The sequence below is a fragment of the Halyomorpha halys genome, unplaced genomic scaffold, assembly GCF_000696795.3.
Source record: "Halyomorpha halys isolate HHAL.00 unplaced genomic scaffold, Hhal_1.1 Scaffold1394.1, whole genome shotgun sequence".
Lineage (NCBI taxonomy): Eukaryota > Metazoa > Arthropoda > Insecta > Hemiptera > Pentatomidae > Halyomorpha > Halyomorpha halys.
The window spans coordinates 77476-90214 of NW_027108587.1; the positions used below are offsets into that span (position 1 = coordinate 77476).

Consider the following 12739-nt stretch of genomic DNA (forward strand, 5'->3'; position numbering starts at 1 on the left):
ATAAAAATAGAAACAGTATAACAAGAGAATTAAAAAAAAATACTAATAATTCTACCATAAAAAGGTAATTTATGGTACAGCCATAGTAAGAATTTATCCAAAAGATAAGTATTAAAAATGTTATTAATGAAAAGAAATAACTAATAAAAATAAAATATATTAAAAATAAAACAGTGCTTTATGTAAATAATAAAAAAAATGAAATCAACATAATCAAATATGTGTAGAAGGAAACAATACATATGATACAGTGAGAATTGTTTTATTAATATATTACTAGTTGAAATTAGTACTTAGTCTAGATTATCTAATAAACAAAATAATAAATTTGATGAAATAAAACGAATTTTTAAATTTGTACATGTAATCATACATTTACAATAAATAACAAAAGTTTATAACAGTTAACATAGTCACATTATTAGGCAATATGTTATTCATTCATTGCTGCAGCCTTTCTTTTGCTTTCTTCAGCCTCTCTCATCTTTCTTAGCACCCTCATCTCAAAATCTTCATCGGCATCATCTTGATCATAAGTCTTAGCCTAAAAAATAAAATTTCATTAAAAAGACAGTTCAGCTCTGAAATAAATAAAAACTAAATATTATTTTGAAAGGACATAAATCAGCGATTCATTTGGCCAACAATCATAAATTAATATTAAGTAGCCCTTAATAATCAAGATACTTACTTAATAATTAAGATAAAAAAAATTAATACCTTTGGGAGATTGTAGATTGGTCTATGGTTATTGCTGTTAGATGTTTCAGCTGAAGGAAAAAGTCGACTTTGAATTCTTTCATAGTTAATGAACGAATTTCGGTATGCCAAATTTTGATCCATCATTTTTCTTAGATATTGGGAGGGCGGTTCACCTGTTAGCCAAGTCAAAGTCAGTGGATTGTTTATTAAACCTTTCTCGAGCTGCAATGCTTTTATCTGTTGCACAAAAGAGGCATGATATAAAATAAAAGTGAAATAGTAAACAACTACAATAAAAGTTAGTTTAATGGCTTTCATTGATACTTCTTTTTTTTTTAATTTCAAATTGGATACCTGTTTACACGATAAAACAAAAAATATTGATATTTTTCTAACAGATAAAAAATAAAGCTCAGTACAATATACTTGTCTTTAAATTACGCCAGAAAATAATCTAATTATATTTAATACATAAATTGATAAAAATTAAAAGATAAATAATGTGTTAAAAGTAATTAAATATTTAACTCACAGCAGCATCAGCTTTGATGAATTCTACAAGTGCGCTACCTTTCTTTTTCTGAGAAACTATAACCGTATCTACATCTCCATACTGAAAAAAAAATATATATATAAGCAATTTTAAATAAGCATTTAGATATATTTTATGATTCTTTAGAAAAATTCTAGCATTAGAACCTTTGACCTTTGTTTAATAAATATAAGTTATAATTAATAAAACTGTTTGAACTGTATGCAATTTCAGTTTTGGGAGTAGCAGTACATTATTACAGAGAAAATAATTCATTAAATTGTAAATCAGTGATCACTGCAGAACTAATTTTTAAGTTTAAAATAGTGAAATCTCCAAACTGAATAAGACAGGGCCAATCAGTGTCTTTCTTTATTCTTCAACAGGTTATATTATTTCCTAAAAAGTTGATTGTTTGATATTTTTGCCAAGACTTTATTTCCTTTTGGACTCAGTGATAATGAAATAACAGATTGTCAATTTATTTTATTTAAAGTTTTTATCCAAAGTTTACTTAGTATTAATTTTACCATCTGAGAAATTGTATTCTATGACAAATAAATGCATAACTATTACTATACTAGTTTCTAGCCTTTGAAAGTAAATCTAAAGCTGTTTTAACATTAATCATTTATGCGACACATTAAATGAACAGGATGGCTGTCCAATGGTGAAGGTGTCAGGTTGATACCAATAAGTTTAATTTTTGCACCACAGCTACCTCTCCAGAAGCCAAGAATATATCATGACCTCGATTTTAAAGCCTCTAAAATACATTTATTGCTAAAGTTAAGTTTTCAGAGAATCTCAAGGTTTCATAAACAATGAAAGTTCTCCTGACGGACACTTTTCTTTAACGAATCTCTTCCAGCTATGGACATTTTTTTACTCCTAATGTGTTACCTGTGATTTGTGATGAGTTTTTAAATTCTATTAAACAGACAAAGACAGGTATTATGCTCAGTATTAACCGTATATAATCATTATGAAACAGACAGGAGAAAGAAAACTGGATAAGTTATTAAGAACTTACAAATGTGTTTACTATTTTTTCTAAGAATGTTTTTCTCAATAGAGTTTACCCATGGTATTGTCAATGATTACTGTTTTTAAGAATCTTGCAATTTTTTGTGTTAAGAGGAAGAGAGGTCCAAGCTTTATTTTTATTTTCATCCCAGTATAACAAACATAGTTGGTCCAGCATAAAGTACTCTTTTTTTAAAATTTATTATTAAAAGACAAAATTGAATTACATAAATAATGTCAGTGGGTGGGAAATGATTAGTGTAAACAAAACCATTAGACAGCAATTGGGAAACCTTAGCTCTATACTTATGTTTTCTGATATTTAAAAAAATAAATACCCATGCAATGTACAATTTTTGTTATAATTTAATAAATATATTATAGTAAAAAATTATGTACAACATATATTATGCATATTTTTTGGGTTTTGTACATTAGTATCAAAAAACATTTACTTTTCTCTGAAAATCTCTTTTACCTTTTCTAACTTTCTTTTAGAGTGTCCTTTAAGGGACAAAACTAATCAGATTGACTATTGGATTGATTATGCCAGAACACAAAGTTGAATATGTTACTTGATATTAAAACACATAATAAGAGAGAAAGTTTTCAATCCTGAAGATATAATTTTTTTAAATTTGCTGTATGAATACAAAGCTTTCCTACGTATGGTAGTAAGGAAGCAAAAATAAATTTAAAATATTATTATTCAATGTTTAAAAACAAAAATCATACCTTAGAAAACATTTTAACAAGATTATCTGTATTATAACCACCATTGGTCTCATCGTTTTTTTCACATTTCCATTTTACTTTTAGCCTGTATAAGGAAGGATCTGCATTTCCTGTCATCAACTGCCTCTCTTCTAGAATTTTTTTTTTTATAAATTCCATTTCTTCTTTGAGCTGCCTAGAACCTTCTTTCCTAAGTCTTTCAATTTCAGCCTGCAAATTTTATTTATACAATTACTTTATAAATAAACTTCTAGAAACAGTATCAATAAAATATAGTTTCAAAAATGTGACAAATCAGAGGTCAACTATTATATCAAAATTTTACATTAATTAAGTTTTTGCTACTAATAATTAAATGAAACATTAAACCTCCTAACATTGAGCATGATAGTAAAAATTATGTTGAGGTGTTATACAAATTTATGTTCTGCAACTAGTTTAATATTGGAAAACACTGAATTTCCAATGTTACTGATAATAAGAAACAATACATAGAAAATAAACTAATAAGTTAAAATATAAAAGCATCAATAAATCAGTTTTAAAAGTATAATAATTACGGCTAATTTTTCTTCTGCACTTTTATTCCCAAAACGCATGAATGATTCCTGAGCAGCCTGTCTTTCTCTAGCTTCCAATTCTTCTTTGAGTTTTTTCCTGTGAGAATCGAGCTCTTGATTCCTAATTTTTGCTGCTTTTTTAGCATTGTAGATTTTATCATAAGCTAACTGAAAAATGTAATCATTTATAAAATTTTTTTGGAAAGTTACAAATATAAAATATTTGATTGTAAAGATTACTAACATTTTATGATCTAATAAAGTTAGCCACTCAATTGACTGGAGTGGTAAAAAAAAAATCAAGAACTCACTTTCACCCTCGTCACAAATAGAAGTGAATTATGTGTTACTGTAAAATAAATAAATAAAACACTAAAATTAAATTATACTTTTAAACATATTAAATTTTTACTATAATTACAGTAAAAAATGCTTAAAATAAGGCAAATGAAATTTCAAAAATTAGAAATTCAATAAGATTAGAAAGTAAAAAAAAATAAGTAAACTTATTTAAAATTTAAAAATAATTCATCGGGAAACTGTTTCTAATTGTAATTACAAGCAAAAATTCAAGCATTATCTCCTTTTATGAAATAATCGTTTTTTTAATACAATGGCATAAATAGACATGACTTGGTAGAGCAAATAAAAATTGAGTCACATGATTACAGTATCATAAATATTTTCCAATTAATAATGAGGTCAGGGTTGTGGTCAAAAAAAGAACAAATAGTTTGTAATTATTTTAATGTCCGACGTTTTGCCCCACTTTGCAGGGCTTCATCAGGGCTGTTCAAAACGAAAGTTTGAACAGAAAAAAATATTTATTTAAGCAGACGTTTCAAACTGAGTATCAGGTCTTCATCAGGGTGTCTAGCGTAGAAGGTTGGCTAAAACTTTTTAACCAGTTTTTTTTTTAAATTTTATCCAGCCAAGAAGCACCGTGGCCACAGAGGGCCTATTGTACACCGTCCCTCCTCTGCTCAAAACAGGCCAATTGCCTTTGTAAATCTGGACACTGTATAAGGATCCACTGTTTCGCAAAGTTTGGGATCCAAGATACAATCCTTACCAAAGATGAAGAATCGTGCTTTTGCCACTGCATCACATCTACAAATGATGTGGTAAGCAGTCTCTACCTTCTTCCTGCAGAACCTGCAGATAGGGGACTCTATCAGTCTCATTTTATAGAGATGCTTATTTAGCTGACAGTGTCCCGTGTATAGACCAGTCACCCATCTTAAGATACTCCTATCCATATTAAGAAGGCAGTTACTTCTTTTGGGGCAGGGTATTTTGAGGAACATTTTTGATTGTTCCATCCATCTGGTATTACTCCAGAGTAACCCAGCCTTGCTATGAGCAATCTTTTTGATATGCCTCTTCGCATGGCTGAGATTAATTCCACATATGGGGTCAGGTGTGAGAGGAACATACTCAGATCCTTTCCTTGCTAGGTAGTCCGCTCGCTCATTTCCTTTAATGCCTTTATGTCCAGGCACCCATTCCACCCGCACCTTGTTGGCCAAGGAGAGAGAGTTCAGGTTAGCCTTACACTCCTCCACCAATTTGGAGTGGGTTATATAGATATCCAGCACATAGATAGCTGCCTGACTGTCCGTGTAGATCGTAATTTGCCTTTCCCTCATGCCCTCTTTTATTAAATTCTGGGCACAGACATTTGTTGCAAACACTGAGGTGAGGCTGAGGCCTGAAACACTCACAACTTTGGTGTGTTTTCCTAACGAAATGGATGTGCCTTGATTAGGTTTATCCATCCTCCATATTCTTGCTCCGGATCCTTGTTCCATTAAGGATCCGTCTGTGTAGCAGTTTATCCCATTACACGGCTTGTGTGGGGTTGACCCTTCAACCCTTACACTGTAGTAAGTGTTCTTGTATTTTTTCTCCTGATGATCAGAATGCATAGCCAGGATCCCGTCTTCATTGATCCTTCTGAACACTCTGCCATGTCCCTCATAAGTTAAGGAATGGTAGTTCGTTACTAGTTTCATAAGCCTATATGCAGAGCTAAGGGCTTGACCTTCAATCTCTATATGTAGAGGTTGAATGTTCAAAAGAATCTCCATTGCTACAGAAGGAGTAGTGCTTATGGATCCCATTATCATGAGGCACGCCAGTCTTTGAAGTTTCCCGAGCCAAGTTTGGGATTTCCTGGTCATAGCCTTGTGCCACCATACACCATTTTAGTCAGTTTAGCCAACCTTCTCCGCTAGACACTCGGATGAAGACCTAAAACTTAGGTCCAAACATTGGCATAAATAAATATTTTTTTGTTTATTTATGTTATTCATTTGCTGACCGCACCCCCTTCCCCCCCCCCGACCATCTTCTCCAATCACTTCCAATTATGGTGAATCCTGAACTAGCATCTAATGCAGGAGTGGTGTACAGTGCATGCTCAAACATCATCTAATTCAGGATTCAGAGCTTCATCCCAACTTTTACCTCCATTGCTGGACTATAAAGTGATGGATACATGAAGTTACGTATCTTTAAGATATTCCTTCAGATTTTTACCAAATTGAATGCTCTTCACTTAATTATTCAAAACTGAAATGGTTTACCCACTACTAAAGATCAAGAGTGAGAAAAAGTGAAATATTAGCTCATGTCTCTGACTTCAATTACTTGCTCAGACCCAGGGACTGTTGACCATCAGAAACACCTCTAGACTGGACTGGTGATAGGAAATAAGTTCTCATAGTTTGATTCATGGCTATGGAAGCATAAAAACTGTTCAGCACATGTGCCCACCAATTTTCCGACAGTCAAATCATTCGTGGGAACAAACCTAATATAATCAATATAGGAAGAAGATAGTCCGTGAGGCAGTCAATCAAAATAATAAACAAACTTTTTAATGTTAACCAGTGTTATGCCCTACTTTTCAGGGCTTTATCAGGGCTGATGTTTGTTTATTATTTTGTACCTTTATAGACCCCCACCTGGACTATCTTCCTACAATTTATTAGAATTAAATTATCATAATAAAGATATTAGTCGACCGTAGATGAAATTAATACATGAATTATTGTCTAATGTTTGCCAATGTTTTAGCCTTCATAAGTCTTAACAGTGCAGGTCAAAACATCTATGCCCATTAAATAGCAAATTATCATCACTATTAGTTTTATTTTAGACCATATCCCTAAATGTATTGAAGTTAATTATTTTATTACAGGGTTCTTTTTTTAAATATAAGAATTTAGAGACCGTTCTTCATCAGTGAAATTACTATAGATTCTTTGACAGTTATTTTTCAGACCAATTTCATTCATAAATGATAAATGATTTTGATGCAAAAAATATAAAATAATGAAATAAATTCTAACAACCAAATAAATATGCATACATTGACATACCCGAGCTTTATCATCAAGTAACACTTCCAGTGCATTTGAAAGTTGTAAGAATAGTTCAGTTGCATTGATATTGTCCGGGTTTTTGTCAGGATGGCATTTCAAAGCTTTTTTTCTGTAGGCTTTCTTGATCTAAAAATAAAGAAAATAATTTTAGTTCATGTAATTAATATAAACTATAGCTATGTAAAACTCAATAAGTACAAGCTTAATTACCTCTTGGGCAGTAGCAGTTGATTCTATCTCCAAAATAGCATACAAATCCTGGTCAGTAATGTCAGGCTTAGCCATAATGTAAAGTTAATATTCACAACTACAAATGAGTAAAACTAAACCGGGACTATTTACTATTATCCTTCAGTGTACAGTTGGTAGTTCAAAAACGATTCAGTCAAACAAACTACTTCTAGTTAGGAATGGAAATTAAGATTTTAATAATAATTTGAAGCCATAGTGACAGTGATTAAAGGCACCATTTGTGATTATATTGACACGTACCTTACATGTAAATACCTCGAGCAATAATATTGACCGTGTAAGGTGGGCATTAGGAGGATTGAAATTTGTGATAGTCGGAATAAATTTCGACTTCCCAATTCAAGCTAGCTAGAGTAAAGAAGGATGCTAGACACCAAGAAATTAACAGTGACATGAATTCAGAGTTATCACCAGAAAACTTAAATTATCATTTGTTTTAATGTTATAATTAAGGGGACTTTTATTTATGAAATGAAACAGCATTCAGGAATTATTCTAAAAATTCTCATATATGTAGAATGATTGTACATAAATATTGATTTTGATTTTATAGGTTCTGAATTCATTAATTCAGTCCAGAAAATTCAAAATTTTCCAGAGAATCAGATTTAATCATTGAGTGGGACTGAAAAAAAAAACGAAAAAACATTTTAATTGTGGATGCAAATAACGTGAATACTAGGGGTGGTTCGGAATTGATTTTATCATCTTATGATTCTTCTTTTGATGGTACGACGATTTCGGATGTTCGAACCCTTGCTGGGGTGAATTGAGCAACGTCCATTTCCTATCCTATTACGGATTTTGGAGCCGTTTGGACCTGTTCTAACAAGGTTCACGCAATGGATTGGGTCGGTGCACTTTACAAGTTTGAGTCTCATATCCTAACGCTATGTTCCAGCTTCGATGGTCGCTTAGTCGGACTAAGGCAAAATCAAATACATGGAGTGTAGTAATGTATCCTTTACTACAGTGTCAAATGAGGAAACTTAACTATATTCAATATATTTAATTTTATCTTAGTCCGAAAAAGCGATCATTGCTCAATGCTTTGACATAGCCTTAGGAAGTGAGACTCGAGTTTAAGTAACATGAAACAGCCGCAGTCTGAGCCACTGTGGGGAACTTGTTGGAGCTGTTCCAAAGGCTCCAAGTGTGTATTAGGATATGAAGTGGAGATAGATAGATGATCCCAGAAAGGGCTCGGTCATCCAACATCGTGTCGCCATCAAAATAAGAAGAAGTACGGCGTTAATGACCTAGGTAGTTTTACGCCGTTAAACAATATAACGAAGAAGTAGAACCATACAACGACGAGGAGGATAAAATCAATTTAGAACCATGGATAAGATTTAGACCCTGTATGTCAGAAATGGAAAGGAAAGGAGAATATAAAAAAAGAAGAGAGAATAAGATTCAGATTCATGGATTGAGTACCCACGTGATAAAAATCAAGGTATTTGTAAGAATATCCCATAAATATTAACGTTTGTGAACAATTTCTTATTTTAATTTCTACCTAGATCCTTTTTATTTTGTGGCTCACAGATGATGGAATTAAAGAGTTGGTCAATTGCAAGAATGGTGCAGTTCAGAGTTTTCCCAGTTATCAACATTTTCACTAACTAATTTCAGTTTCACGATCTGAGAAATTTTATTCTATAATATAAAGAAATGCATAATTGTTACCAGGTTAGTATTTGGCTTCCTTAGGAAAATTAGAAGTTCTTTTAATGTTATCATTTATGTGGCACATTAAACGGAGTAAGATGGCTGTCCGATTCTGAATATATTGCCAAGTTGGTATTAGAAAGATATTTTATTTTCACCACGCCTTCCTCACTAGAATCGAAGAATATATCACGACCTTAATTCCGAAACCTCTGAAATAAATTTATTGTAAAAGTTAAGTTTTCATTGAATCTTATTTGATATGCAGTGAAAGTTTTCCTAATAGACCTATTCCTCTTGTGGACAATTTCGCATTCCTGACATGTTGCTTGTGGTTTGTAATGTACTGTAATTGTTTGTAAGTGGTCATCGGATTATGCTTGTATTGCCTAAGACTCGTCATTGCTCGGGATGAAATGAGGTTTTCATGAATTGCTGATAGATCACCCGACATCAAAGGCTTAGTGAACGGTAGCAGGCCACAATCAGTTCGGTTTGTGTACCCGTTTCCTACACCTGTTTGTGGCTGGTTGCAGTTTGTTGAAGAGATTTCCGTATTTTTTTTAACTTAAGCTTTAATTTTTGTTATTAAAATGTTAACTTTAACCTTTTGAATACTAAATTTAATTTTAAAAGTATTAGAATAACTTTTATTGATAAAATCTTTTATTTATAAGTTTCTTAAAAATCTTTTAAAATGAAACTTAACTTTGTCAAAATAAGTTAAAGAACTTCGACAATCCCTGATTTAATTATAAAGTTATAGTTTTAAAATAGTGATATTGCATATGTCAATGGTTTTAATATCTTCTACTGAATATCCATAGTGAACGCCACCCTATGTTTGAATTGCAGGAAGCTAGTTTTCAAAATCTTGGAACCTTGGGTTTTAAATCTTAGTTGAACATACTTGAAGAAATTTAGAGCTCACTTTGATCTTAAGCTGTAGCCTGCTTCACTGTAAAATTTAAACAATTTTTTTTAGGTTTTTCACCTAACGCAAGTCCAATGGCTAAGTCAATGTGTTTGAAGCACATTTCTATTATTCAAGTATCTTATAAATTTGATGTTATGGGATGCTATTCAACTGAATAGTTAAATAAATCTATGTATTATTAGTTTTTGTTATTACATGATAATTTTTTCTTAAAAGCTTGTTATATTCCTAGTTTAAGGTTTTTTCCAATGAGTTCAGAAAAAGGGAACATTAAAAGAAATCGAGCTCAAAAGCATCAAAATAGTAGGGCCTTTAAAAATGACCTTCATGATAAGACACCTAAAACAAAATTTTTGAACAGTTTAGAAATTTCTGATGTATGCTTACACTGTAAAGGAATTTTGGAATGGAGGATCAAATTTAAAAAATATAAACTTCTAAAAAATCCTAAGACTTGTACAAAATGCAACAAAAAGTCAGTGACTTTGTCTTACAGAGTGATGTGTGCAAACTGTGCGATTAGTTTAAAAGTATGCCCTAAGTGTGGAAAGAATGAAGCTGAAGTCGGACAAGGCAATTCTGAAAGCATTGCATCTGATTGTAAGTTTATCTTATAATATGTTGTTCTGTTTTAGTTTTCTATTCCTGCTATCTTATTTTTTAATTTGTTTGTGTTCACTAATGATTGGGGGAATGGAATAACTGAATGTGTAAGCCACTGGATTCCGGACATCTGTAATCTCACTCTGGCTGATGGTTTATTTATTCTGTTAAATCAGTAATGATTCGACTCATCATCTTGAAGAACCTATTAGAACAATTAGTTAAATCAGCACTTATTTTACCATTATCATATTTTTCATCCTGCTTGTTTCATTTATGTTCTTTAATTATGTGATTAATTATATCATTCTATGAATTGATGTATATAATAATGTTAATGTAATAATGATGTATATAATAATAATAATGTAATATAATAATGTTTCTAACTAATAGAGTTCCCTTATTCATGCTTTATCTTTGATTTTTTACAATTTCTAAAACATCTGATAGTATTACATTTTCTAGTTAATATATTGTCATGCCTTTGTTTTTATTTGTTACAGATGATTCTAATGAAGAAGCCTAAAAAAAGAAACTAAGGGTGTGCCTTTTAAAAATATTATTTTTTTAACGATTTTAATTTAAAAAATCTTTACTTCAGAGCTGTATGCTTCTTAATATAATAAACAAGTAATATAAATACAGAAATTAAGAAGGAGATTGCCAAGGTTACGCTCAAGAAAAACAATAATAGTTTTCAACTATTTATTAGTGGCCAACATTTTGACCCACACTGCAGGTCTTTAACAACAAAAGCTATCTGGCTGCAGGGCTGTTTCTGGCATGTTCCTAGCACTACTGAATACATTTTTTATATTGTATAAATCGAGAAAGATTAATGAACTTTGTTATTGAAAAGTATTTTCAACGAGCATTTTAATCATTGATTCTATTACAATAATTGGTTATAAATTTCTTATAAAATATTTGGATATATTGCTTTTACTTGGATGATAATTGCTCTAGTTTCCTCAAAAAGTTTGAGAACTTATATGAATGATGCTTTTGTCCATCTAAGTAAATATTTGTAATTATTATTTAACATATAAAATTCATCATAATACAAATATTATATATTTAACATCACTCAGCCTTTTTAATTTGATTCGGAATGTCACGTTTAAATCATACATAGCATGTGATTTAATAAAGAGAAAAATGTGTAAATAAATATGTTTAATGTTCTTTCACTGGCATTTATGTAGTTGCTCAAAGAATTAAGAACTTCTATTATGTTTTCATTATAAATATTTACCGTATGAAATAAAACCATAGCTCATTTTACATACCTTTATAGGTTCTTTTTTTTTTTTTTTATTATTGTTATGAGTATATTTAGCAGAGGACAGAAATTTATTTTCATAGATTACTTATTTTTAAAACAAAAGTTCCTTGTTACTTTATTGAAGCTTATTATTATCTGTAAAAAGGTCAAAAATTATTTGTATGTAATTAAAAAATGAAATTATTGGTCAAAAATTATTTGTATGTAATTAAAAAATGAAATTATTATGGTTGATATGTTTCATATTTATCTATAAATAAAAAAATAATACTATTACTATTTAAATTATTTATGCCTCAGTTAGTGTAGAACTACGAAGTGTAAATTATTTATAGAATTTTACAATTACGTTTAATGTTTTAGGTTTTATGCTTTTCTTTTTTTTCCTATTTTGGTTTTCTATTATCTTAAAATTTGATTTAAAGAAAAGATTTATCTATTTTACTGTTACTGATTGATGATATATTTTATTAACTTTTTTGTTTATGGAAATGGGATATTTTCTTTCCATACTACTATACATTTTGTTATCTTCTTATTTTCTTTTTATTCATTATGGTTGCATATTTTTTTTTATCCTTTAAAACTTATTTGTGTTCTCTACTATCTGCATCCCTGACCATCTTCTTATACAATATTAACAGTCAACGACTAATAGATCTCATCTAAATAAAATTATTTAATGCTTGTTCTAATTATTTAGTAGAACTTCAAATTAAATTATATAATCTCCGTTACATTATACAATTGATCGATTAAATTGAAAATTAATATTTTTTTAAAAATTATTAACGTGAATAAATCCCCAAATTAAAATTTGAAAAAATTAGTTAATTACAATTGCTACCTAAAAAATGTCATTATGATATAGTTCGATCTTGAGATTATTTTTTTTAAAAAATAATTTGTATTAATTTTCTTACTCTATAATAGATTTAGAAAAAGAACTTTGGCTGACCCAGTTTAGAATTTTCAGGTTAGCTGAAAAATTTATCGACAAAAAATTTAAATTACTGTTGTGTTAATATTGATTGCACTTCTTTT

At 30.2% G+C, this 12739-nt stretch overlaps 2 protein-coding genes across 2 annotated transcripts; one reads left to right on the forward strand and one right to left on the reverse strand.

The window, feature by feature from the left end:
* Positions 1 to 205: 205 nt before the first annotated feature.
* Positions 206 to 7589, reverse strand: LOC106689553 (dnaJ homolog subfamily C member 17). The gene is made up of 7 exons (XM_014434578.3): positions 7155 to 7589; positions 6942 to 7070; positions 3556 to 3723; positions 2996 to 3205; positions 1235 to 1315; positions 721 to 939; positions 206 to 544 (listed from the first exon to the last, which is right to left on the reverse strand). The coding sequence occupies exons 1-7, from the start codon at positions 7227 to 7229 to the stop codon at positions 434 to 436; spliced, it is 993 nt and encodes a 330-aa protein (XP_014290064.1). The 5' UTR covers positions 7230 to 7589; the 3' UTR covers positions 206 to 433.
* A 2463-nt stretch (positions 7590 to 10052) lies between these two features.
* On the forward strand, positions 10053 to 10936 carry LOC106689554 (uncharacterized protein C9orf85 homolog). Its single transcript, XM_014434580.2, has 2 exons — positions 10053 to 10404; positions 10914 to 10936. Exons 1-2 carry the CDS (start codon positions 10053 to 10055, stop codon positions 10934 to 10936), a joined length of 375 nt encoding a protein of 124 aa, XP_014290066.1.
* The last annotated feature ends 1803 nt before the right edge of the window (positions 10937 to 12739 follow it).

What these genes read in the sequence shown, in the direction of transcription:
- LOC106689554 (XM_014434580.2), top strand. Translation starts at nt 10,053, where the DNA reads ATGAGTTCAGAAAAAGGGAACATTAAAAGAAATCGAGCTCAAAAGCAT. An exon ending in TGAAAGCATTGCATCTGATT is followed by an intron (nt 10,405 to 10,913) that starts GTAAGTTTATCT and finishes TATTTGTTACAG; the next exon opens with ATGATTCTAATGAAGAAGCC.
- LOC106689553 (XM_014434578.3), bottom strand. Translation starts at nt 7,229, where the DNA reads ATGGCTAAGCCTGACATTACTGACCAGGATTTGTATGCTATTTTGGAG. An exon ending in GTGCAGAAGAAAAATTAGCC is followed by an intron (nt 3,206 to 3,555) that starts GTAATTATTATA and finishes TAAAATTTGCAG; the next exon opens with GCTGAAATTGAAAGACTTAG. An exon ending in CAATCTACAATCTCCCAAAG is followed by an intron (nt 545 to 720) that starts GTATTAATTTTT and finishes TTTATTTTTTAG; the next exon opens with GCTAAGACTTATGATCAAGA.